This window comes from Garra rufa, chromosome 8 (genome assembly GCF_049309525.1).
Source record: "Garra rufa chromosome 8, GarRuf1.0, whole genome shotgun sequence".
Classification (NCBI taxonomy): Eukaryota; Metazoa; Chordata; class Actinopteri; order Cypriniformes; family Cyprinidae; genus Garra; species Garra rufa.
Window position 1 is genome coordinate 36,087,440 of NC_133368.1, and position 24,233 is coordinate 36,111,672.

The following is a 24,233-nucleotide window of genomic DNA, read 5'->3' on the forward strand; positions in this document are numbered from 1 at the left end:
CATTACTTTGTTTGTTGCTGAGACTAGTTTAAATTCAAATGAGTTTTGCATGGATTTTGGCTTGCTTTTGTGTACTCTACCTTTATTCAATAACTACTGGAGAAAATGCATGGGAGAAGATGATAAAAAATGGTTTTACTGTGAATTAAAAATGTAAATCTTTCAATATGATAGCTGTACTGAATGAGAAGACTTGATTCAATAATGGAGATTGAGAGAAGGCCAGGTCTACATGTGCAGAAGGAAGGAATCAGGAAGCAACCTGACCCTGTCAAACCAATACCAAACAACACAGAAGAAGGTAAATATGTAGAAAATTGAGATATCGGAGCACCATGACAGTGGACTCCAAAATCTGTTTAGAAAAATCCACCTATTATGCAACATCTTTGCATTTTTTTTATTTTCATTATGCTGTAGTAGTGAAGTTAACTGACTACTGAAATCGTTTTACTTTACTTTAGACAACTATACAGGCAAAATTCTTACTACCAAACAGGATTTGTCCCACACAACAAAACTTACAACCTGATCTCAAGAGCAAACTATTTTACAAGTTGGCAATTTAGAATGAATCGTATTATGTTATTGGTATGGAAATGTATTAGAGAGAGAGAGAAAAAAACATGTGCTTGGTCAACCCCTAAATGGGATGTAAGCACAAAAACATGAGATCATACGAATTCATACAATTTAGCCACCAATTTGACAATATGTTAAATAGTTATAAATTGTCATTAAAAGTGGTTTAGACTTGTAAACATATTTATATTTACTGTGCATTTGATTAGTGACCTAGAACGATTGCTGAATTGTATGTTTCTTCATTTTTTTCTAAAAATCCCAGACTTTTAATGCAGTTTGAAATTGTTGGATCTCATTGTATTTAGGTGTGTGTGAATGTAGGTGTTCAGCAAATACAATGCTTGAATGGCAATCTTACTGGTGCTTTTTTCAGATGATCTGGACGGTGAAGACATGCAGAAGGAGGCACAGAACAGGCGCAATGCATGGGAGCCCAGTGTTTTCTATTCCCTTGGCAGCGAGACTTTTTTCTTCACCGGGCAGGAGATCAGCATCCGAGAATCACTCGACTCTTTTGGCGCCGTCGTCTGGCCAGGCGTGAGAACAGATGTTATAGGACTTTTAAAACGTTCAAACTCCAGATTACCGTCTTTCTAAACCTCGCTTTTAACCCCTTGTAGAAAAACGGTTCACACGCAGTTTAGAAGCCCACCGCTTTTTACTCGCGGTTATAAATGCTTCAACATTGCCGTGCCAAACCTATACAAGCGGAAACGATTTGCAGTAGATAACCAATCGCATGCTCAAGTGCTTTGCCTTTGGACAGACATAGAAAATCCGCGCGTTTATAAACAGTAGTTGATAGTATCCACCTTATTTTTTTACCGAAAGAATGGGTGCGACCATTTGTAAATTTAATAGGTCTGGCTTCCTGTGTCATTAGCTTCTAGCTACTTTTAGCTGAACAAAATAGATTTTGCTACCTGATATTGCAGGCTGGTGTGTTTTACTATATTATTATTATGTACTTAATTATGAACAGACTGGTTTGTAGTGCAAACAGTTTTACTGTTTACTGCACTTTGTAATTCTTCTCCTTATTTCCCTACTGGAATATATATAGTATTTTTTAGGATTGAATGGTACTAAATTAACATAATAAATAATGCATTAGTTATTGCATGTTAACCACTTTTTAAGCATAAATCTGAAAATGTAATTTCCTACTTGAACGGCTGTAAATCTAGAAAAAGTGAAAAAAAGTTCAATTAAAAATGTATAGAGGTTTAAGTTTATTGTTTTGAAAAATGCACAAAAATACTATTTAAAAAATTGATATAATATACTGTATGCTTTCCAAAATATATAATTATATAATATTATATTGTCAGGGGGAAAAAATCTAACATAAATCTAAACATTGGCCCCTGGTTTCATAGACAAGGTTTAAGCCTAGTCCCAGACTAAAAAAAAAAAAAAAAAAAACACTTGCGCTGACTGATCTTAAAATGTGTCAGTTTCATTGTTTTGTTTCAAGAGGCACACCAGTAGTGTTTTTTTTTTTTTTTTATCAAAGGTATGTTTAAAAGGCTACTTGAAGTGTTAGTTCACCCAAAAATGAAAAATAGCCCATGATTTACTCAAGGCATCCTAAGTGCTTCTTTCAGTTGAATCTAATCAGAGTTATATTAAAAATTGTTGTGGCTCTTCCAAGCTTTATAACAGCAGTGGGTGGGTGTTTTTCTGTTCAACAAGCCAAATCAAGTTCCATCCGCTTCTGGGAAGTGAATAAAGGCTTCCTGTAGAAAATCGATTCATTTTTGTAAGAAAAATTTTCATATTTAAAACCTAATAATCACTTTTCTCTAGCTTGAGCTCACTGTCATATGTGTAAGCCATTCCAGACAAATGATGTAGGATGTATGCTTTGTGCATGTGCCGCTGAGAAGTGAGGAAAGAGGAGAGAACAAAACAAAACACCAGTCATGAATTAGAAGTACAAAAGGAAGATTTATAAAGAAAAATCTCGAAGGATTTCGATATAAGCCAAGAGGAGACTGGTTTTCCTTTGCTAAAGTAAGGAAACTTTGCTTCCTTTGCCCCTTTCAGACAAATGTTGGTTTTCACAAGATCAGCAGCGCATTCGCAACGCATACATCCCACGTCATCTCCCCGGAATGGCTTGCGCGTATGACACTTAGCGCAAGCTACAGAAAAGTGATTACTATGTTTTAAATATGGATATTTTTCCCACAAAAACGCATCGATACACTACATGAGGCCTTTATTCACCCCCCAGAGCCGTGTGGAGCACTTTTTTTTATCATGGATTGATGTGCTTTATTGGACTTCCCTTGGACTGTTGAACAGAAATACCCGCCCACTGCTACTATAAAACTTGGAAGAGCCACAACAATTTTTAATATAACTCCAACTGGATTTAACTGAAAGAAGAAAGTCATATATACCTAAGATGAGTAAATTCTGGGCTAATTTTCATTTTTGGGTGACCCGGATTTCATCAAAAATATCTTAATTTGTGTTCTGAAGATGAACCAAGGATTCTATTCACCTGGAGTTTCAAATGACCAAGGTTAACCATTTCAAGTGTGAAAAAAACCCTTTAATATGAGTTCTTTGTGTTTTGCGGAGTTTGCAAAAGTCACATATGTATGTATGTGTAATACAGTCGTGGCCAAAAGTTTTGAGAATGACACAAATATTAGTTTTCACAAAGTTTGCTGCTCAACTGCTTTTAGATCTTTGTTTCAGTTGTTTCTGTGATGTACTGAAATATAATTACAAGCACTTCATACGTTTCAAAGGCTTTTATCGACAATTACATGACATTTATGCAAAGAGTCAGTATTTGCAGTGTTGGCCCTTCTTTTTCAGGACCTCTGCAATTCGACTGGGCATGCTCTCAATCAACTTCTGGGCCAAATCCTGACTGATAGCAACCTATTCTTTCATAATCACTTCATGGAGTTTGTCAGAATTAGTGGGTTTTTGTTTGTCCACCCGCCTCTTGAGGATTGACCACAAGTTTTAAGATCTGGGGAGTTTCCAGGCCATGGACCCAAAATGTCAACGTTTTGGTCCCCGAGCCACTTAGTTATCACTTTTGCCTTATGGCACGGTGCTCCATCATGCTGGAAAATGCATTGTTCTTCACCAAACTGTTGTTGGATTGTTGGAAGAAGTTGCTGTTGGAGGGTGTTTTGGTACCATTCTTTATTCATGGCTGTGTTTTTGGGCAAAATTGTGAGTGAGCCCACTCCCTTGGATGAGAAGCAACCCCACACATGAATGGTCTCAGGATGCTTTACTGTTGGCATGACACAGGACTGATGGAAGCGCTCAACTTTTCTTCTCCGGACAAGCCTTTTTCCAGATGCCCCAAACAATCGGAAAGAGGCTTCATCGGAGAATATGACTTTGCCCCAGTCCTCAGCAGTCCATTCGCCATACTTTTTGCAGAAGATCAATCTCTCCCTTTTGTTTTTGTTTTTTGGAGAGAAGTGGCTTCTTTGCTGCCCTTCTTGACACCAGGCCATCTTCCAAAAGTCTTGGCCTCACTGTGCGTGCAGATGCGCTCACACCTGCCTGCTGCCATTCCTGAGCAAGCTCTGCACTGGTGGCACTCCGATTCCGCAGCTGAATCCTCTTTAGGAGACGATCCTGGCGCTTGCTGGACTTTCTTGGGCTGTGTCCAAATTCAGGGTCTACATCCTTCGGAGGACTCATTTGAAGGATGTTACGTCACAGCGTCGCGACGAAGGCTGTCCAAATTCATAGGATCCTTCAAATGCGGCCCACAAATACGTCCTCCTTTTCCCCGAATTTGAAGGATGGGTCTGGTGGATCCTTTCCCGTCCTACCTATCCCACAATTCCTTTCGGCAGAGCGCTTCCAGAATTTTCAAATAATGGCGGACAAAGCAAGCGGTAGTAATGATGGAAGTTTTTAAAAAACTGGCGTTTCAAAAAATATTTTTTTTACAGCGGTTGTCTAGTTAGGCCTTTGGTTTTAGCGTTAAGCTTTTTTTTTTTTTTTTTACATTTGTATGTATATATGTTAAAAAACCACTTTCGTAAACTAGCTTCTTTCTTACTGCCTGTGTGAATATCCCCTTACACACAGCTAATTTCTTGTTAGTGATTGAAGATGTTTTTAACGCTTTTAGGGATGAAAGAGTAGTTATTTTGTTTTGTGCAGTACAGATAACCTTACTTCTTGCTTAGCGCTGTCACGGTTGCTAGGCGACAGGATATGAGCAACGGGGAAGGGAGGGAACTGAAAGAAGTGTAGGCTGTCCAAATTCACTGACACCTACTTCCAGGTTTTGCGGTCTTCGGAGGACCCCTCCTCCTTCAACCTGGTAGGAAGGATCCTAAGGAGGATGCAGACCCTGAATTTGGACACAGCCTTGGACGCCCTGAAGCCTTCTTAACAATGCAGTGGAAAGTTTTTTTGGGGGGATTAAGTTAATTTTCATGGCAAAGGACTATGCAATTCATCTGATCACTCTTCATAACATTCTGGAGTATATGCAAATTGCTATTATAAAAAATTAAGCAGCAACTTTTCCAATTTCCAATATTTATGTAATTCTCAAAACTTTTGGCCACAACTGTATATGCACACAGGCTGTGGCTCTCTGTCGGTATTTGGAGAAGAACCGGGAACAGGTTGATCTGCTGGATAAAGCAGTGCTTGAACTTGGAGCGGGAACAGGACTGCTGTCCATAGTGGCAAGTTTACTGGGTACTTAAACTACATCTCTTTTTTTCTGTGTGCACTACTTTGTAGAAGTTCAAAGGTCAGTTTATGTGACTTTCAATTATTTGTTTGTAATTTTTATCATTTACACCTTTTCCGCATCAAGGTGCCTGGGTTACGGCCACAGATCTGCCCGATGTCCTGTCAAACCTCAACTTTAACCTCTCGCGCAGCACACGGGGCCGCTGCAGATACACACCTCAGGTGGCCGCTCTGGTCTGGGGTCAGGATGTGAAACGTGACTTTCCCAGCTCCATCTACAATTATGACTATGTGCTGTGTGCTGATGTCGTCTATCATCACAGCTTTCTTGAGGATCTACTGATCACCATGCAGCACTTCTGCAAGCCAGGAACCACACTACTCTGGGCAAATAAGGTCAAGCTCTGTTTTTTTCAATTAAACTTTTAATTTTAGCTAACATGTTAGCTCATGTCTTTAGGTCTGAGGTTGCCTCTTTTATAAAGCCTGTTGGTTGTCAATGTTTATTTGCAAACAGATGCGATTCCAATCTGATGTGCACTTCATTGAAAACTTCAAAAATGTTTTTGACGTCACAATGCTGGAAGAGATCCCACAAGAGGAGGTCAGGATCTACCAGGCCACTGCAAGGAAGTCAGGCCAAAAACATCATGTGTAGCAGGAACTGCAGCCCCAACATTGAAGGGAAGGTGCTCCACCTGTTGGCCACCTGCAAAGTTACAGTGAATGATTGCTGAGTGCTACTACCCCTGATAATAATGCAAAAAACAGGATCTCAAAAAAATATGAGAAAAAAAATGGATACCTTGTATATCATTTTTGGTTATTATAAACTATGGAAGCTCCTTTTTTTCAGAATTTGAAAAACTTTTCTTTCTTTTTTTCTTCAGTAATCCAATATTGTACTACTTGCAATTGTCACTTTGTGTTTTTCTACATAAAAAGCTGTTGGTGTTGCTGTTGTTTGTTCCCAAATGTATAATTATATAATTTATATATTGCTACAAAAGATTTCAAATAAATGCTGCTCTTATGAATTTTGGATTCATCAAAGAGTTCTGAAACATTTAACATGGATTCCACAAAAATAAAATAAATAAAACTAAAAATATTACGTAGATTGAGAGTAAGAAATGCACCAAATCAGCATATTAAAATGATTTTTTGAAGAATCATGTGGCACTAAAGACTGGAGTTATGGCTGCTAAAAACAGCAATAAGTTAGATTTTTTAAATACCATATATTCAAATATTTATTATTAATTAACAGTTATTTTAAATTCTAACATTTCAAATAAATGCACCCTTGGTGAGCATAAACATCAAATATGAGCAAAAAAACTAAATTGTGACCCTGGACCACAAAACCAGTCATAAGGGTCAATTTTTTTTTTTAATTGAGATTTATAAATCATCTGAAAACTTAATAAATAAGCTTTCCATTGATATTTGGACAAAATCTAGACTCTGAGGGTGCAAAATAATATAAAGTATTGAGAAAATAGCCTTTAAAGTTGTCCAAAAAAAGTTCTTAGCAATGCATATTACTTATCAGAAACTAAGTGTTGATATATTTACCGTAGGAAATTTACTAAATGTCTTCATAGAACATGGTCTTTACCTAATATCCTAATGTTTTTTGGCATAAAAGAAAAATCGATAATTTTGACCCATACAATGCATTTTTTTTCTATTGCTACAAATATGCTGGTTTTGTGGTCCTGGGTCACAAATTCAAAAATTACCGACCTCAGCATTCTGCACAATACGATCAGATGGAACGAACAGCATAATATTTTAAGGTACATTCATCCTCAAGTAAAGTGTGACAAACAAAAAGACATACTAACACTTGGGTAGTCTAAACAGCTCCTAAGGTAATTGTCTCTCGTACAGCTTTGAAACAGGCAAGCTCATGGGAGACATCACTCGGAATAAAAACTTGTTTACAGCTTTTGCAAACAGCATAATAAAGAAAGAATGAAAGGAAGGAGAGTGCTAAAGTGGGGCTTGACTCTTGTCTTGTTGAATGTTTTGAAATTTGCAAAACATTTCCACTTACACTAATAAAACACTCTCAGTGAGCAATATAAAAACATTTCCAGGTCAGGTTTAACATTCCCTAATACTAAAGGGGTTTTTGATGCTTGCACGCCACTGAAAACACCTACATTTGTTTATGTTAATGCACAAATCATTTTAATCTAAGGTACAATTCAAGGCAGATTTTACTAAAAAGGTAAAAGTCCCTCAAGGATGGATCAGTACACAGTTCGCGATCCAGCTGCACCAGAAGTCTCACACTTTATATTTTTTTTTATGATTTTTTGCAAATCGCCTTACCTCTTTGATGAAAAAAGGGGTGGAGTGAGCAGGAACTCATTATCATTTAAAGAGTCATACACCAAAACCGGCTGCTGTGAACAGAGCTGTTTCTGATAAAAGTAAAAAAGTTGTTTTACATGACCATTGAGGAATTAACCAAAGTATGTTACAGACATTTCACGAAGACCCTAAAGAATCATACCAACTTGTGGAAAATGGGCATCAGATGTCCCATTTAAATTCATAATTTTACAGTTAATTTCAAATGGTTGTGATGTGGCGAGTCAATCCTAAAACTACAAATAGAGTTTATTTGCAAAAACAGATAACTTATATATATATATATATATATATGTCTGTATTGTTTTTTTTTTTATTGTGTTAGCGGTATTTTTTTGTTATTTTTAACCCAACTGCAGTTTGATTAAGAGTAATTGGAATACACAATGGGAAAAAAAAAAAAAAAATGAAAAAAACATGACTTTTGAAAATTGTTAAAAACAGAGTTCTTTAAATATTTTTAAAGGGTTAGTTCACCCAAAAATTAAAATAAGCCCATGATTTACATCCAAGGTGTATATGACTTTCTTCTTTCAGACAAATTCAATCAGAATATAGAAGCTTGGAAGTGCTAGGACATTTTTATTTAATTCCAATTGGATTCATCAGACAGAATAAAGTCATATATACTTAGGATGCCTTTTAGGGTGAGTAAATCAAGGGGTAATTTTCATTTTTGAGTGAACTAACCGTATTTAAAAATACTATGTGAAAAAAAATTAAGAAAACATGGCATGTCAACTTCCTGAATGCAAATCTAGTCACACTAGGCAAATATATAAAATAAAGTTTATTGAAATTAGTAGTATTACATTAGTGTCGCAAATAAACACAATGAGTTTGAATTCTTAAAACATTCTTTATATTTAAATTTGAAACTTATATTAGATTACAGAAAAGTTACTTTGAGGAGTCAGTACAAGGATTCAGTTTTTTTTTTAAAGGAAATTTTCAAAGGGAAGTCGAGAGAGACCTAAAGCCCATATCTTTTTAATACACAACAATAATCTTACACGCTTCAAGGTATTACTGACGCGGAGAGAGGACACTAGAAACGAATCTTGATATCATGTGGTTAAGAAACAAAGCCTTTTTATATTCCTATAACTGCTTTAAGGTACTGAAGTTTCTCTGATGTCCTCGGGTGTCTCTAAGACAGGTTGGCCTATGAAGCTCCGAAACCAAAAGAGAACAAACAGAACAAACAAAAAAAAGACTGACTTCTCAGTGTCCTCCAAAAAAGCAGCGCTCTGCAGAACGCCAAGGAGCCGAACACAAACGGGAGGAGATTCTACAAAAAAAGCCTGCAAGAAATCATCAGGTCAGCATACGAAAAGAGTCCACACATCCAAAGACCTGCCCCCTATGGGGCAAAAAATAGCAGCCGGCTTTGTAGGTTCTTCGATTCATTAGTCTCTGAATCATCAGAATGCAGATCAAGCCAGCAAGTTCAAAAAAAAAAAAAAAAAAAGAGGAGATCATTCAAAAACAGAAGAGAACTACTTCACACAGAGATCACACAACATTTCCCAACAGCTCGCAAGGGAGGGAAGGTTTCAGAGGGTCACGCAGATCAGAGCGGATAACATCCAGTAGGAACGCTGCGACAGGAAATAAAGTGACACCTCTAAACTTCAGCAAAGTCCTTCGGCTGAAAACTATAATTCCCAGCAGGCAAAGCACACAGCCTGTGATGATGTGGCTTGTCCTGAGCTCAGAAAGACGAGGATGAAAACAACTCATCCTATTAAAGCCCGTGTTCTTCAATGCCCTTCTCAGACAGAGAGTGAAAGAAACGGTGAGTTGCAGAAGAGGAAAAAGAACGATGTGGTTGATCAATCCTCGGACATGGCAGCTGGAAGAACTTGTGCACGATGGACAGGTTGAACGAGGACCGGGCTTAGTCCTCGTCGTCGTTTTCGTCAAATTCGTCATCGTCGTCGTCATCCTCACCCATGTAAGAGACGGGGGTCTCCACCCGAGAGCCGCTGTAGTGAGAGTCGTTTGAACTAGAGGCCATTGTGCCGTCTGCCCCACCGTCACTGTCAAAGAAACAGATGAAAAGTGAAACACTGAAATTTTTGCTTAGATAAAAAAAAATGTTTGTATAGCTGTACATGTTTTTGTTTTGTCTTAAAGGAATAGTTCTTTTTCAGAACAAATTTACAGATAATGTACTCACCTCTTTGTCATCCAAGAGGTTCATGTCTTTGTCATGTCTCAGAAGTTATGCTTTTTGAGGAAAACATTTCAGAATTTCTCTCCATATAATGGACTTCTATGGTGCCCCTGAGTTTGAACTTCCAAAATGCAGCTTGAAAGGGATCTAAACGATCACAGCCAAGAAAAGGGTCTTATCTAGCAAAACTATCGGTTATTTAAAAAAAAAAAAATTACAATTTATATACTTTTTAACCTCAAATGCTCGTCTAGCTCTGTGTGTACTCTGTGTATTCCAGTTTATGACAGTTAGGGTATGTCGAAAAACTCCCATCTCATTTTCTCCTCCAACATCGCTGTCGGTACTTCTGCAGCGATGTAGGACGATTTTAAAGTTGGAGAAGAAAATGAGATGGGAGTTTTTCGACATAGCCTAACTGTCATGAACTGGAATACACGCAGAGTTAGGCAATATGAGAGTTTGAGATTAAGAAGTACATAAGTTGTAAATGTTTTTCAAAAATAACCCATTGTTTCGCTAAATAAGGCCCTTCTTCCTCGGCTGGGATCATTTAGAGCCCTTTGAAGCTGCCTTTAAACTACATTTTGAAGTTCAAACTCTGGGGCACCATAGAAGTCCATTATATGGAGAGAAATCCTGAATTTCTTTACAACTGAAGAAAGAAATCTTTGATGACAAGGGGGTGAGTACATTATCTGTAAATGTTTGTTCTGAAAGTGAATTACTCCTTTAACTGACCCGAATGCGCAAAAGAACAATATGAACAAGGTTGCCAGGTTTTCACAACAAAATCCACACAAATGCTTCTCAAAACTATTCCGAAATTAGCCCAATCACGTTTTGGGGAGTAAACACAGCGGTAGTGCGGTCGCTTTAACCTACGGCAACAGGGAAAAAGTAGCCCAATTCCACCGTAAAACTGTGAACATGGCAACACTTGCACAGCAGGCTGTAGTATGGTTACGTTATGCACAGCCAATATGAAAAGTAAAGACAAGGATGTGATAGAAGTGGGCAGAGTTTTAAAAATGTTATTATACAAGCCCTCGTGTTTTGCTTTTAGAGTTGTCATTGTTCTCACAGATCACTGTACTTCCACTGACTACCACTGACTGTCTAGTGACATAAAAGTTGCATAAATTCAACATGACTGTTTACACTGTGGTCGCTCTGCAAAACATCTGTATCGGATTTAGTACCACATATGGAAGTAGCACAAATCGGAATTGAAAAGATCAGATTCCATGTGGTTTGTGCTGTTCACACCACCATAACAAAAACAAATCTTGAGTCGTGTGAGCGAAAAAAAAAATTAAAATAAATCACAATGTGAACACAGCCATAAAACCACTGATGCCAATAAAGAACTTTTATTTTTGATAGTGTAGTTCTGAAAAGCAATTGGGTGGATTTTGTTGTGAAAACCTGTGAACCCTGTTCACATATTTCTTTTGTGCATGCGGGTCAGTTCAAAACCATGATCTGTTGACACTGGAAAAAGTGTGAACAGCTATACAAAAAAAAAATCAGAATTGAGAAAAAAAAAAACGTGAACGTAGCCCTTAAGACACGGACGTGACAGAAGTGAGCAGAGTTTTAAAACTTGATATGAGCCCTCATTTTGCTTGCATATGTAATACTTATGAGTTCTGGCACCTCACTGTACTTCCACTGACTACCTTTCGCAACTGTCTTGATAACTTGTATGTAAAATCTTTAAAGTGTCTTCCATGAACACAGAATCATGACGAATGTTGACCTAGAGTGAAGTAAAAGTCACATGAATTCCGATATGACTGTTCACACTGCAAGTGCATTGCAAAACATCTGACCAGTATTGGATTTGGTACCACATATGGAAGTGGCACAAATCAGAATTGAAAAGATCAGGTTCCATGTGGCTTGTGCTGTTCACATTATCATGACAAAAACAGATCTGTGAATGTAGACTATTTTTCATATTGCCTATGCATAATTTCACTGGAACCCGGAACGGCAGAACACACGATACATAAATGCATAATTGCTTACTTTATATCCTCCGTGTTTACTTCCGTATGACAGCGCACTGAACAAGTGTTGCCAAGTCCACAGTTTTCCCACAGAATTGGGTTACTTCTTCACTGTTGCCGCTAGTTATCAACTCCATGGACTGAAGCGACTCCACTAACGTGATACTGGGACACAATTGAGGCTACCTTGTTTATATTGTTCTTTTGTGCATGCGGGTCAGTTCAGAACCATGATCTATTCACACTGGAAATCTAATATTGGCCACATTTAAAACAAAAATGTGAACAGCTATAAGGGGGAAAAAAATCTGATGGCTCACAGTGTGAATGTAGCCAAAAAGTCCATCTCAATTCACTAGTGTTTTATGAAAAAAAGTGTAGCATGAATAAATCTGCAAAGTATCTTTTGGGGAAGAACATCATTTCAGTTTTGGAACAGCATAAAACATTAAGTTTGGGCGAAGTATTTATTGAAAATAAAACGCCTGATATAAGGCTCATAAAGTTATGAGTGGTATGGTATCACCATTTTCCACTTACACTATATTTATCAAAACATCTAGATAAGTCAGTCACAATAATATTCAACTCACCTCGCTTTGAAGGAAAGTTACTTATGGGAAATGTCAAAGCATCCCAAAAATTTAAATTCTGTCGTTTATTATTCACCCTTATGTCATTACAAACCCATATTTTGGGTCATTCCTACCATATACAAGGCCCAGAAAGGTAGTAAGGACTAAAGGTAGTAAGTACTTATTAAAATAGTCCATGTGACATCAGTGGTAATTTTATGCAGCTACAAGAATACTTTGTGCGCAAAAAAAATTAATGACTTTAACAATTTCTTCTCTTCTGTGTCAGTCTTTGATGCAAGTTCACAAAAGTACCACGATGTGTGTGTGCGCGCGCGCGCATGTGTGTGTGATGCTGACACCGGTGTTTACTCAAAACAGAAATTCTTCACTACCACTTTTGATCAATTTAATGCACCAAATTTTTGAACAGCAGTGTAAAACTGGGAACCATCATAGTATAACCTGATTCACTGATTAGCTACTCTTGTTTCCAACTCCATTCGTTTTACTAGTGAAAAACTGAAAGGTGCACAAGAAACTAACCTCCCAACATGATAGCGGCCTCCATTAGCAGACGAGGCCCCTGTCATGTAGACATTACTGATAGGCCCCTGTGCCATTTCTGCAGATAAAAATATCCATCAAATTAAACATTTGATCTTTACAGTCACAAAATGTCATATACATACTCTGATGTGGTGGCCAGCTGGTACTAACCTGTGACATAGGGCTCAAGTGCTTTGGGCACCAAACTTCTGGCAGTCTTCAGGTCCTCAGCAGAGCACTTGCCCACCTCGAGACCACAAGCCATGCCCATGCGCTTTAACACCTCAATGTCGTCATGAATCTCGAACATGCTATCGAAGTTGAAGAGGTACTCAAACCTGATCACAAATGAAAGTAATGCAAAAAGGTGTGTGAATAAGGATCTCTAATGTTTTGTGCCACCAACAGCCTAAATGGATTGGCTTTTGATATCATACTTGTCATTGGAGATACTGCAGTCAATGACTGTTTTCTTGCTGGTGTTTACGATAATAAATGGCAAGTGAATGACCGAGTTGGCAGGTGGAGGCCTTTTCGTCTGTTGTTCTCTCTGGCGGTTTCTCTGTACAAGGTTCTTGAAGGCAATTTGCTGCAATTGAAACATTCAATTTCAAAACAAGTTCATCATCCAAATAATTCAAGACAAAAGAGCAACTTCTGACCTGTAAGATGAGTTCTTGAAGTTGCGACTGTTTTTGTTTGATTCTCTCCAAACGTCTTTGCCTCTCCACCTTAAAAACAGAATCTGTTAAACTAGATGCCCTCAAAAATGAAATAAACTGAAATAAAAAGGACCATCACACCCACCTCCAGGTTCTGGCACTCCTGAGCAGAGTTTGTGGGCAGGCCAATCCATTTGATCTCTTTTTTCTCTTTGGAGATGATGTTCATGGCCATCAGCACATTGAGTGCATCGTACACACGCCGCCGAATGTTCTTCTGGTCATATACATGCTGAAATGGGACAAACACAGGAAATGAAGCACTATTCATTTTGAGATACATGTGAGTGAGCAACTCTTTAATCAGTTTAAAGAGCTGCACTTCTTCTGCACTCAACAAACAAAGCTCTGGATCAATGCCTAGCCACAGGAAGAGGCTTACCGCATCATTAGGGGAGATATGATTATCACCAGAGCTGAACTCCGCCACAAGCTCATCGGCAACCTCGTTGTACGTTGTGACACCCTTCCGCTGGACCTTTTCGCAAACTTTCATTGAGAAATGCCTGAGGCCCTTCCCGTTCTTCTCCCCCTTCTTACCCCTCTTTCTGAGGAAAAACAGAACAAAACCATATTATGGCGTGATATTTAACATGATAGACGGCAGAAAAAAGAAAGGCAGAAAGAAATATTTTGCTGCTGCTTTGCAGTTTTCCTTATGAAAAAAAAATTACGTAGTAGAATAAAAACAAATTGGTGTCCACCAATGCAAATTTCATGTAATATTTTCATCTATCATTTTGAAGTAAAAATACTAAAGCCAAAAAAAATAAATAAATCAGTGAGTAATTCCATAAAATAATCATTTTAAATAATAATTCTCCATTCATAAAATCATTAATTATTCTCATCTTTTTCTTACATATTCTGACTGTAGCCAAATAATAAAGTAACAATAACAAAATTTATCCAATTTTAAACAAACTGTAATAAATAAAATAATAAAAATTCTCTATAATTTTGAATAAAGGACAAACTATTCTAAAATGCAGCCAAATAACAGTAATTGTACTACTGATTTGTCCCATGCAAATATAAATGCGAAAACGGTCAATGTTTGTTTATTTATACATATATATGTGTGTGTGTGTGTGTGTGTGTGTGTGTGTGTGTGTGTGTGTGTGTGTGTGTGTGTGTGTGTGTGTGTGTCACATGATCCTTCAGAAATCATTCTACTATGCTGATTTGCTGTTCAAGAAACATTTTATTATTATGGAAAGAAATCATAGAAATTTTATTTAGCAAGAATACTTTAAATTGATTAAAAGTGATGATAAAGACATTTATAATGTTACAGAAGATTTCTATTTCAGAAACATGCTGTTCTTCTAAACTTTATAATCAAAGAAACCTGAAAAAAAAAAAATTCTACTAAGCCGTTTTCAACATAATACGAATAAATGTTTTTAGGCAGCAAATCAGAATATTAGAATGATTTCTGAAGGAGTAATGATGCTAAAAATCCAGATTTGAAATCACAGGAATAAATAACATTTGAAAGTATATTCAAATAGAAAACAGTTATTTTAAATAGTAAAATATTTCAACTGTTTGCGTTGTACTTTAATTCAAATAAATGCAGGCTTGGCGAGCAGAAGAGACTTAAAAAAAAAACAAGATTAAAAATCTTACTGTTCAAAAACTTTTGACTGGTGTTAATATTTTTAGATATATTTAGATATCTCTGTATCTTTAACCCATTCGGAAGAAAAATGTCCAAAGCATTCAAGAACAGAAAAGCACCTGGTTCCACTGAATCTATTTCTGAAAGAGAAATGACATTACATGTTATAAAGTAGCTTAATGAAGACAGACTTACCCCGAGGACCACGGAGAGGCTTCCGATGGTTGACTCTGGGTGATAAACTGAGAGCTGGGTGTGTGTGGGCTGTTCATTAGGATTACATTGGAGCCACTGGGCCTCTGAGGTGTGCTAATGACCTGTGAGACAAACAATCAAATTTAGGAGACAAAACCACAAATGTAATAAAGAGTAAACAGTGCTGGTTACCAAAGTATCTGTAATGACATTAAACAGATCTTTACTATGGTGAAATCTGAACTAAAAATAGTTAGTTTACCCATAAATGAAAGTTCTGACATTAATTACTCACCTCCATGTCATTTCAAACCTGTAAGACCCTTTATTCATCGTCAGAACATAGATATTTTTTGAAAAATCCAAAAGCTTTCTGACCCTCCATAGATAACAATGGAGCTACCACATTCACAGAAAGGTAGCAAAAACATAGTTAAAATAGTTCTTGTGACAGTCGTTCAACCTTAATTTTATGAAGGCACGAGAATACTTTTTCTGCCGTCTATTCAGGGTCAGAAAGCTCTCGGATTTTAACAAAAATATCATAATTTGTTTCTCCAAGATGAACGAAGGTCTTAGGGGTTTGGAACAACATGAGGGTGAGTAATTAATGACAGAATTGAAATTTTTTGGTAAAACTATCCCTTTAACAGTTTGATGTTAAAGAAGGTTAACATTTATTCAACTAGGACAAATGCGAGCTCACATGCTTTTTTATGTTGGTTACATATATGACATTGTTCCAAATATCACTGACATATGGCAAGAAATTAACAACAGCAGCTGTGAATATGCAGGTGGCTAAACAGCAAGCGTCAGTTAAACGAGCCAACCATTTCTCTTTTCCAAATTAATTTCATTTTTTAGTTGTTATGGGAGCCCGCTTCACTGTCCAACAAACCTTGACTCTCTTTTCAGCAATTAAAAGCTGCGTCCTTGGATATATTCAAGCTGGTTCCCATCCCTGAAAATGATATACTGTACCTCGCTCCTTCAGTGGTTACTGTGAATTGGTCCATGTGGATTAATAAAACTGTAAACTAAACATAACCATTCTTGGAAATCTGTTTCACCCTGAACCGCTAGATCAGAATTTAAATTATTCTCTCTCTTCATTCAGGAGATTGTGTGTGTTTAACATCATGACTCCAGCTATGTGTAAAACAATACAAGAGCAGAGGCAAACTTATTTCCAGTTTCCATAAGCTCTTAGCTACTCTTAGTTGTCAAATGGTCTGATGGCCCAGGCGCAAAATAAGAGTTTTGTGAGAGTTGACAAAAATGTGACTTTCCCCATTTTGCTAAAGCCAAGTTGTTTTGTTTTCCTACATAATGATCTTTTCTACAACTGTTGATCAACTTTTAAGAAATGGTTTAAATGCAGTTAAAATGCATGAAAAATTTTAACTACAGGAGTAAAAAGGCCATTCTTTAGTGAAAAATATAGTCAAACCAAAAATTATTCAGACACCAGATATAATTTGATTTTTTTTTACTAGTGGGTGAGGGACACAATATTTTATGTAAGTGAGGATAGCAAGTTAAAGTAAACTGTGACATATTATACCCAAAAATTCTTCATACAGTGGACTACCAGTAAAATTTATAAAAATTTGGGACCAAAAGTTATTCAGACACTTTGACCTGACCATGTTTTCAAGTGTTTTTTCTTTAATTGCTAATGCAACCTTTTTACACCACAGACTGAACAAAATTTAGCATTGCTTGGTAACTGGTCAACAAAGTATTGATAGTTGTGTAAATATTAATAAGTCATACTAACAGTTGGCTGATTTTTTGGTTGATTCTGACACAGTTGAACTCTAAGTTCTAGTCATATTATTTTACCATTTTCTAAACTATAGCAAACAAACTGTGATCATTTGAGAAGGTGTCTGAATAAATTTGACTACATACAGTTATATAAGAGCTAATGCTTTTCAGAGCCTTAAAAATATACACACTACTGTTCAAACCGCTGTGGTCAGTAAGTTTCTCCTTTTTATTTTATTTTTTATTAAGCACAGATGCAAACGTGACAGTACATACATTTATAATGTTACAGAAGTTTCCTATTTCAAATAAATGCTTTGAACTTTCTATTCAAGAATCTTAGGGGGAAATATTTGTTTCCACAAAAAATATTAAACAGCACAACTCATTTCAACAACAAAAATAGGAAGAAAAGTTTAAGCGCCAAACCAGCATATTAGAATGATTCTTGAAGAATTACGTGACACTGAAGACTGAAATCACGGCTGCTAAAAAGTCAAGTTTGCCATCACAGGAATAAATTAAAACATAATAAATTAGAAAAGTTATTTTAAATTGCATTGATTTCACAATATTAATGCTGTTTTTGAATCAAACTAATTCAGCCTTGGATTTCATAAGAGATTTTTTTCAAAAACATTATAAAAAATAAGAAATTGTCGTTATTTTTGTTTTCTTTGCATACTTTTCTCGTAGTTTAATAAAACCAACGTTAAACCACTGATGTCAGACTGATTATTTTAATGATGTCCTTACTACCTTGAATGTGTCAGCTGCATTGCTGTCTATGCAGGGTCAGAAAGCTCTCCAATTTCATCAGAATTATCTTAATATGTGTTCTTAAGATGAACGAAGGTCCTACAGGTTTGTAATGACATGAGAGTGAGTAATTAATGACAATTTTAATTTTTTGGGTGAACTATCCCTTTAAAAAATATATATATTTTTGAGACCCTTGGCTATTTAACAGTGAGGCCACAGGAAAGTAAACCTGCAAAACAAACTGGAATTGCATGTAGTGTGAATAACGCTTATGTGATCTATACGTGTCAGTGTTTACACAATCAAACTCCATTCAAAACTTACCATGTGTGGTGCGATGTTCACATTGGAAGGGCCCAGTGTTTTTGGCAACAGCTGTTTTCCAACCGCAACTGACTGTGGATGCACTGTTACTAAAGACAGCACACCTGCAGGGGTAGTATTCACAGAGGACATCTTAATGCAGTGCTATGTAAGGTCAAGCAGGTGCTTAGGATTTCGTAAAGCATTACTGTGAGATCTAACATCCTTGATTATCTTCAAAAAACTCAGCTGCTGATGCAGTGCATTATTATCTTCAGAAACTCCTAATGCTCTTCTTTACCTTTGCCAGGGCTCAAGTTCTGATCAATGAAAACCTTCAGCTCCCCATTGGCCTCAATCAGACCAGCCTGTGGAGAACAAGATGACCATCAACTCATTGACTTACACTATTATTAGTCGATTACATCTAATAGAGCTACAATACTCACATCTTTGGCCATGATCCCTGGGGCTGAGGAATAGATGCTTGGTCTAGCTGAAAAACCTGAGCCAAATTTCCACAACAAAATGTCTCTGCAACAGAAATGAAACTGGTTTGGCACAAAAGCTGAGGACACTTGAAGACTGTAACCAAGGTTACTACACAAATCTTTGTCTCTCATAGGGAAAGTGACTAATGAGGAAAGTTTTCATTTGCACAACTGCCAGAAGGATGAAATGATCAATGGGCTTTAAAACAAGTATATCTCGGAGTTTCAGGTGGTTTTTTGATCGATGAACAGATGTTCAGACAGACATGGCTGGTCTTTATGAGAGGCTTCAGGTTTGCCTTCATGCCAAAACCCTCCACAAGCAAGACAGGACCAGCATTCATCCAAAACGTTCATAATAAATGAGTCAAAAATGTGACTTCATGTCTGAAAACCTCCAAGGAAACATTATTAGGAATTATAGGCGGGTTCAAACTTCAAAGGTTCAGCACATTTATACACTCATTACAATGTTTTATTGGATAGTGATGACCTGTATACAATGCTTGATGCTTTGGTCTAAAACTCAATTACTCAATATTGATTACTTTTATGCAACAGTTCAGTAAACTTGCAGTCATGTTGTAGCACTGAAAAAATATAATAGAATATTCTGGTCGTATGGTGATATTCTGCACACTTGCTAGTGTGAATAGGGAATGGACTCAGGATGTGTTCACACTTGTAGCTCGGTTTGTTTGGTTCATTTGGTCCAGACCAAAAAGGAAAATTATACATTTGGACCTTGTCCACTTAAGTGTTCACACTGGAAATTTTGACAGCAAACTTAGGTTGTGTTCACACTTGTAGTTCGGTAAATTTGGTCCGGACCAAAAAGGAAAACAATACATTTGATCCTGGTCCACTTAGTGTTCACACTGGCATTTTTTACCAGCAAACTCAGGGTGTGTTCACACTAGTAATTTGGTTCATTTGGTCTGGACCAAAAAGGAAAATTACACAATTGGTCCTGGTTCTGGTCCACTGGCACTTTTAACAGTGAACTCAGGGTGTGTTCACACTTGTAGTTTGTTTCATTTGGTCTGGACCAAAAAATATACATTTGGTCCTGGTCTACTTTGCGTTCACACTGTCATTTTTAACAGCAAACTCAGGGTGTGTTTACACTTGTCGTCTGGTTTGTTTGCTTCATTTGGTCGTGGTCCACTTAGCGTTCGCACTGTATTTTTAACAGCGAACCTATAGAAACCATATCAAAAGGCATAGTGATACATTTACACATTCACATTTGTGACAGAACTCACCGAACACTCCAAACAAAAGGTGTGTTCGAGGTCGAATACACCTAATGCCATCTGCTGGACTAAGCGAATTGTTACTCACTGTTCTGTGTACATATTATTTTACTTATTACCACCTGTGAACTCACAAAGAGCTCATTAAAGGCACTTTACCTCTTCGTTGCTGCACGTTTCCCCTGTGCTTGATTTGTTTTAGATACACTGCTTGTTCCCTTGTAAAATCATGTCACATATCGTTGCATCTTGTCATTACATCCAGTTTAAAAATATTTGATCTGTTTTGCGTTCATATTTCATTCAAACTGCACCAGAGTTCATCTTGAAGTGGACCGAGACCCATCTTTTTGAGCAGTCCTGGTCTGCTTGCTTGCTTGGTGCGCACCAGAATCGAATGGCAGCGTTCAAACTTACTCAAATGAACCACATTAAGACAGCAATCGCACCAGAATTCATTTTAATCGAATCAAACATGACAAGTGTGAACACACCTTGAAACCCTGTCACAGGTAAAGTGGACTAAAATGTGTGCACTTTCAACTCCAGGGGCAGCGTGAATAGGAAGACAGGTGGGTTCTTTGTCATGCAGTTCACTTAATGGGTCCAAGTTTGCTTATTTTAATTTGCTGTCTAAGTAGGTAGCCCACTAGGTTCATGAAAACGAGGCCCGCCGATTTGGTTCCAGCACTCATGCAGCTTATATTACCAGACAAAGACCTCGACGAATCTTTCCATCTCTTAAACATCAAAATTTCAACTCGTGCACTCAAAAACCGCATGCAGTCTTCTGAAAGTCACCCACATGCAACAGTTCCTGTCGTATTAAGTAACTTTTTTGGCAAAAGCAATGGGCCCTTACACATAGGAAATATTCATGTCTAATATCTTAAGTTATAAAAACCGTGTAAACGCATAAAGCAGAACGAAGATGCGTTTAATTCGTTTACGTTTTCCGCATTAAACAGAATGCACAATCGGAGCAGTATGAACTATAATAAAGCGTGTTAGCCCAGTTAGCTAGCTGCCTTTCAAACACGTTTTGCACCGAAACCCTGCTCCAAATGTGATCAAAACGTGCCCCCCCTGCTTAAATGCGACCAGATCGAGTATTGTGCATGTGCTCGTACCGTTTTGCGAACGGATCGGACTTAAATGGCCATCTGGAAATGAAGTGTGTAAACTTTCCTCTGAACTTACAGTCCTGAAGCCCTTTGCCTTCTTAGGTGCTGTTTTTGTTGGCATAGCCAGTTAGCAAGAGGACAGAGGAAGAGGAGGTCTGAAGCCCATCTCTCAAACAGGAAACAAGAATAAATCAAATAATATGAAAAATATAACCCATGTGCAGTGAATGATCACGCTTTTGTGAGGAGCTTGCACTTGGGAGATGTTTGATTGTAAGATCAGGGCACATTCATAAAACCCAAAATGGATGCGGATGTTATAAGCATGCACATAAAAGACGCATGGCAACTGTGAAATCCTTCTCATGCACGATTTCAGAAAATAATTTAAATTACTGACATCTAACTAACGACTTCCCGCAATTTATCTTATAATCAGTATATAAGAACGACTTCTTTTATTCATCAACAGAGTTGACAGTCATAACACTATTCTGCTTGAGGGTAACAATTCATTGGCTTCACCACTGCGGGAGTTTAGACGACAGATAGTCCTTCAAAAATGGAAAATAATCCTTCAAAATATGACATAATTGTTTACTAACTCATCAGAACTAATATAACAAGCAGGATGGATTTGGTTTAATGCCTGGCAGCCATTTTACATGGAAGCTAAAGCCATCATGCAGTGATGCTTTAATAGCTTGCTAGCAGAAGTGACAGGTCCATATGGCGAGGTAAACTAGTTATTATCAAGTTAATAAACCTCTCACGGTTATGCAAGTTTAACAACAACATCCGTTTCATTTTGCAAAAGTATTTCAAAACGCTTTAGAGCGAATATGGTCAAGCTTTTCAGCTAGCGACCAGGCGAGCTAGGAAGCTAACTTCCACTCAAATCGAGGTCATCTGAGCAGCTTTGATATAATCAATCTAGAGTCTACATACTATTGTCTACTACACGTCTGGTTTTGTATACGAGTGCTTTTTCTTTCAATGGCTAACAGGGACTAAAGATCACTGAGGATTTCCCATTGCCCTGCACTGACAGAAGCACTTGACATGGGTTAGCTTGTCGGCTAACACAAGCTATTGAAGACAGACAGTTTCAATATTTCACATAAGTGATAATTTAATCCGGACTGAGGGTTCACATACTAACGATCATTATGTTTAATTCCACACAGATAACGTTACACGCTGAGGTTACTGGCTGCTTCAGCTAACTTAGCAAACGCAGTTATTTCATCCCAAATTATCTTATTTTCAAACGGAGATAAATGACAACTCCTTTACGCTTTAATGAATTCTAAACACAGAAAATATCGGCCAAAGCCGTCTACGTGGACTCAAAGCCCCCCCTGGTCTCACTTACGGTCGGTTGCATCCGCCTTCAACTGTCTAGTGCTGAATGAATAGGAGCGCACACAGTAGAAACTGCTCCCTCTCTGGGTCTGTAAAACTGAGCTTGGCGGTGTCTACACCACGGGAAATCCGATTGGGTAGTAATGGGCATGACGTCGAGAGGGCGTAATACGGAAGCCACGCCTATGCTAATTTCTGATTGGATGGGACTCCACAGTACCTGCGTTAGAATTTTCTCATTGGTTAATTTTACTGGATCCCACCCCACTGCATCTGAGGGCGGAGCGCGCATTTGAAAAATGTAAATAATAAAGAGAAACTCACTAATAAAAAGATTCGTGTCAAAAAAATGTAGAAATAAATTTAATAAACAGTCACACACTATAATAATAGCTGTTATCAGTGTTTACAAGTTTTATTACTACTTTAAAAGCACTTTCTAACGATGTATGTACATAATTCCACTTCCCCATTGCGCTGTTACACGAATGTTCTCCTTTTTATTTGTGAACCAGGGTAGCCTACATATGAAAAAGCTGAATAAACAAGCTTTCCATTGATGTATGGTTTGTTAGGATATGACAATATTTGGTTGAGATACCACTATTTGAAAATCTGGAATCTGAAGGTGCAAAAAAATACAACAATTGAGAAAATCGTCTTTAAAGTTGTCTAAATTAGGTTCTTAGCAATGTATATTACTAATAAAAAATACGTTTTTATATATATAAGGTAGATATATCTTCTAGAAACATGATCTTTACTTAATATCCCAAAGGTGTTTTTGCATAAAAGAAAAATGTATCATTTTGACCCATACAATGTATTGCTGGCTATTGCTACAAATGTCACATTTGTATTATTATTAGGCAGAAATTAGTTCAAGTTCAAGTATAAATATGTCAAACATTTAATCAACTAATAATTTAAGTATAGCACAAAATATTTGTGAAAGAAATCAAAAGTATCCAGATTTATGTAAGCATTTAAAATTAAAAAGTAAACTTTTCTTGGCTTTTTTAATTAACCTTTTAGAAGAGACAGAAGATTCACTCAATAAATTCCTGTTTAAATAAAAATTAAGTTAAACTTGTTTGTCACATTAGGATATATATATATAGTATTATTTTAATCATTGAGAAAAGATAGAAGTCCTAATGAAATAAGTATTTGCAACTACATGACATTGTAATAGAATAAAAAGTATTTTTTTCTTCTCTTTTTTTGTAAATGTAGGTGAGTAAACATGCAAGCATTTCGTTTAAACTATTTTTATTACAAATTATTCAAAATAATGCTTATGTAGTTAAGTATTAATGTGCATATTACTCAACTACTTTACACCTTCATTATTAGAGCTATTCTAAAAAGCATTTTTTTAAAAGCAAACTGAGGTCAAGATTTAAAAACTATGAATCAGATAAATAACAAATTACAATGTCTGTAATTAAACTACATGTCATTAGGTTGCTGTTTGGTTTCAGCCTCTGGAACCTGTTTATCTGTATTCATGCTGCCCCTACAGAACACACTGTACGGCATGTTTTATATAGATAACTAAATGCAGAGAAGTTCAAAAAGGGTGTCACCATTTTTGTGTCACTATCATTTTTAGGTTTCTGGGTG

The 24,233-nt window shown here is 37.0% G+C and overlaps 2 protein-coding genes across 4 annotated transcripts; one reads left to right on the plus strand and one right to left on the minus strand.

Annotated features, from left to right (window-relative positions):
• The first annotated feature begins 204 nt into the window (after positions 1–204).
• mettl21cb (methyltransferase 21C, AARS1 lysine b) lies at positions 205–5,947 on the plus strand. The gene is made up of 5 exons (XM_073845090.1): positions 205–301; positions 959–1,122; positions 5,175–5,292; positions 5,414–5,685; positions 5,807–5,947. The coding sequence occupies exons 1-5, from the start codon at positions 205–207 to the stop codon at positions 5,945–5,947; spliced, it is 792 nt and encodes a 263-aa protein (XP_073701191.1).
• A 2,502-nt stretch (positions 5,948–8,449) lies between these two features.
• Positions 8,450–22,716, minus strand: tfdp1a (transcription factor Dp-1, a). 3 transcript variants are annotated; one of them, XM_073846149.1, is made up of 12 exons: positions 22,618–22,716; positions 18,821–18,905; positions 18,673–18,739; positions 18,393–18,496; positions 15,534–15,655; positions 14,097–14,262; positions 13,800–13,946; positions 13,655–13,723; positions 13,430–13,581; positions 13,164–13,330; positions 12,990–13,068; positions 8,450–9,716 (listed from the first exon to the last, which is right to left on the minus strand). In XM_073846149.1, exons 2-12 carry the CDS (start codon positions 18,830–18,832, stop codon positions 9,575–9,577), a joined length of 1,227 nt encoding a protein of 408 aa, XP_073702250.1. In that variant the 5' UTR covers positions 18,833–18,905; positions 22,618–22,716; the 3' UTR covers positions 8,450–9,574. The 3 variants fall into 3 exon arrangements, with proteins under 3 accessions (XP_073702250.1, XP_073702252.1, XP_073702251.1); XM_073846151.1 differs by lacking the exon at positions 22,618–22,716 and adding an exon at positions 21,319–21,362; XM_073846150.1 differs by lacking the exon at positions 22,618–22,716 and adding an exon at positions 21,249–21,358.
• Positions 22,717–24,233: the final 1,517 nt, after the last annotated feature.

Excerpts from the sequence above, each read along its gene's own strand:
- mettl21cb (XM_073845090.1), top strand. The coding sequence starts at position 205 with ATGGAGATTGAGAGAAGGCCAGGTCTACATGTGCAGAAGGAAGGAATC. Across the intron at positions 1,123-5,174 it reads GCGCCGTCGTCTGGCCAGGC|GCTGTGGCTCTCTGTCGGTA; the intron begins GTGAGAACAGAT and ends ATATGCACACAG. Across the intron at positions 5,686-5,806 it reads CACTACTCTGGGCAAATAAG|ATGCGATTCCAATCTGATGT; the intron begins GTCAAGCTCTGT and ends ATTTGCAAACAG.
- tfdp1a (XM_073846149.1), bottom strand. Across the intron at positions 18,497-18,672 it reads GAACTTGAGCCCTGGCAAAG|GTGTGCTGTCTTTAGTAACA; the intron begins GTAAAGAAGAGC and ends CTACCCCTGCAG. Across the intron at positions 13,582-13,654 it reads TTCAAGAACTCATCTTACAG|CAAATTGCCTTCAAGAACCT; the intron begins GTCAGAAGTTGC and ends TTTCAATTGCAG.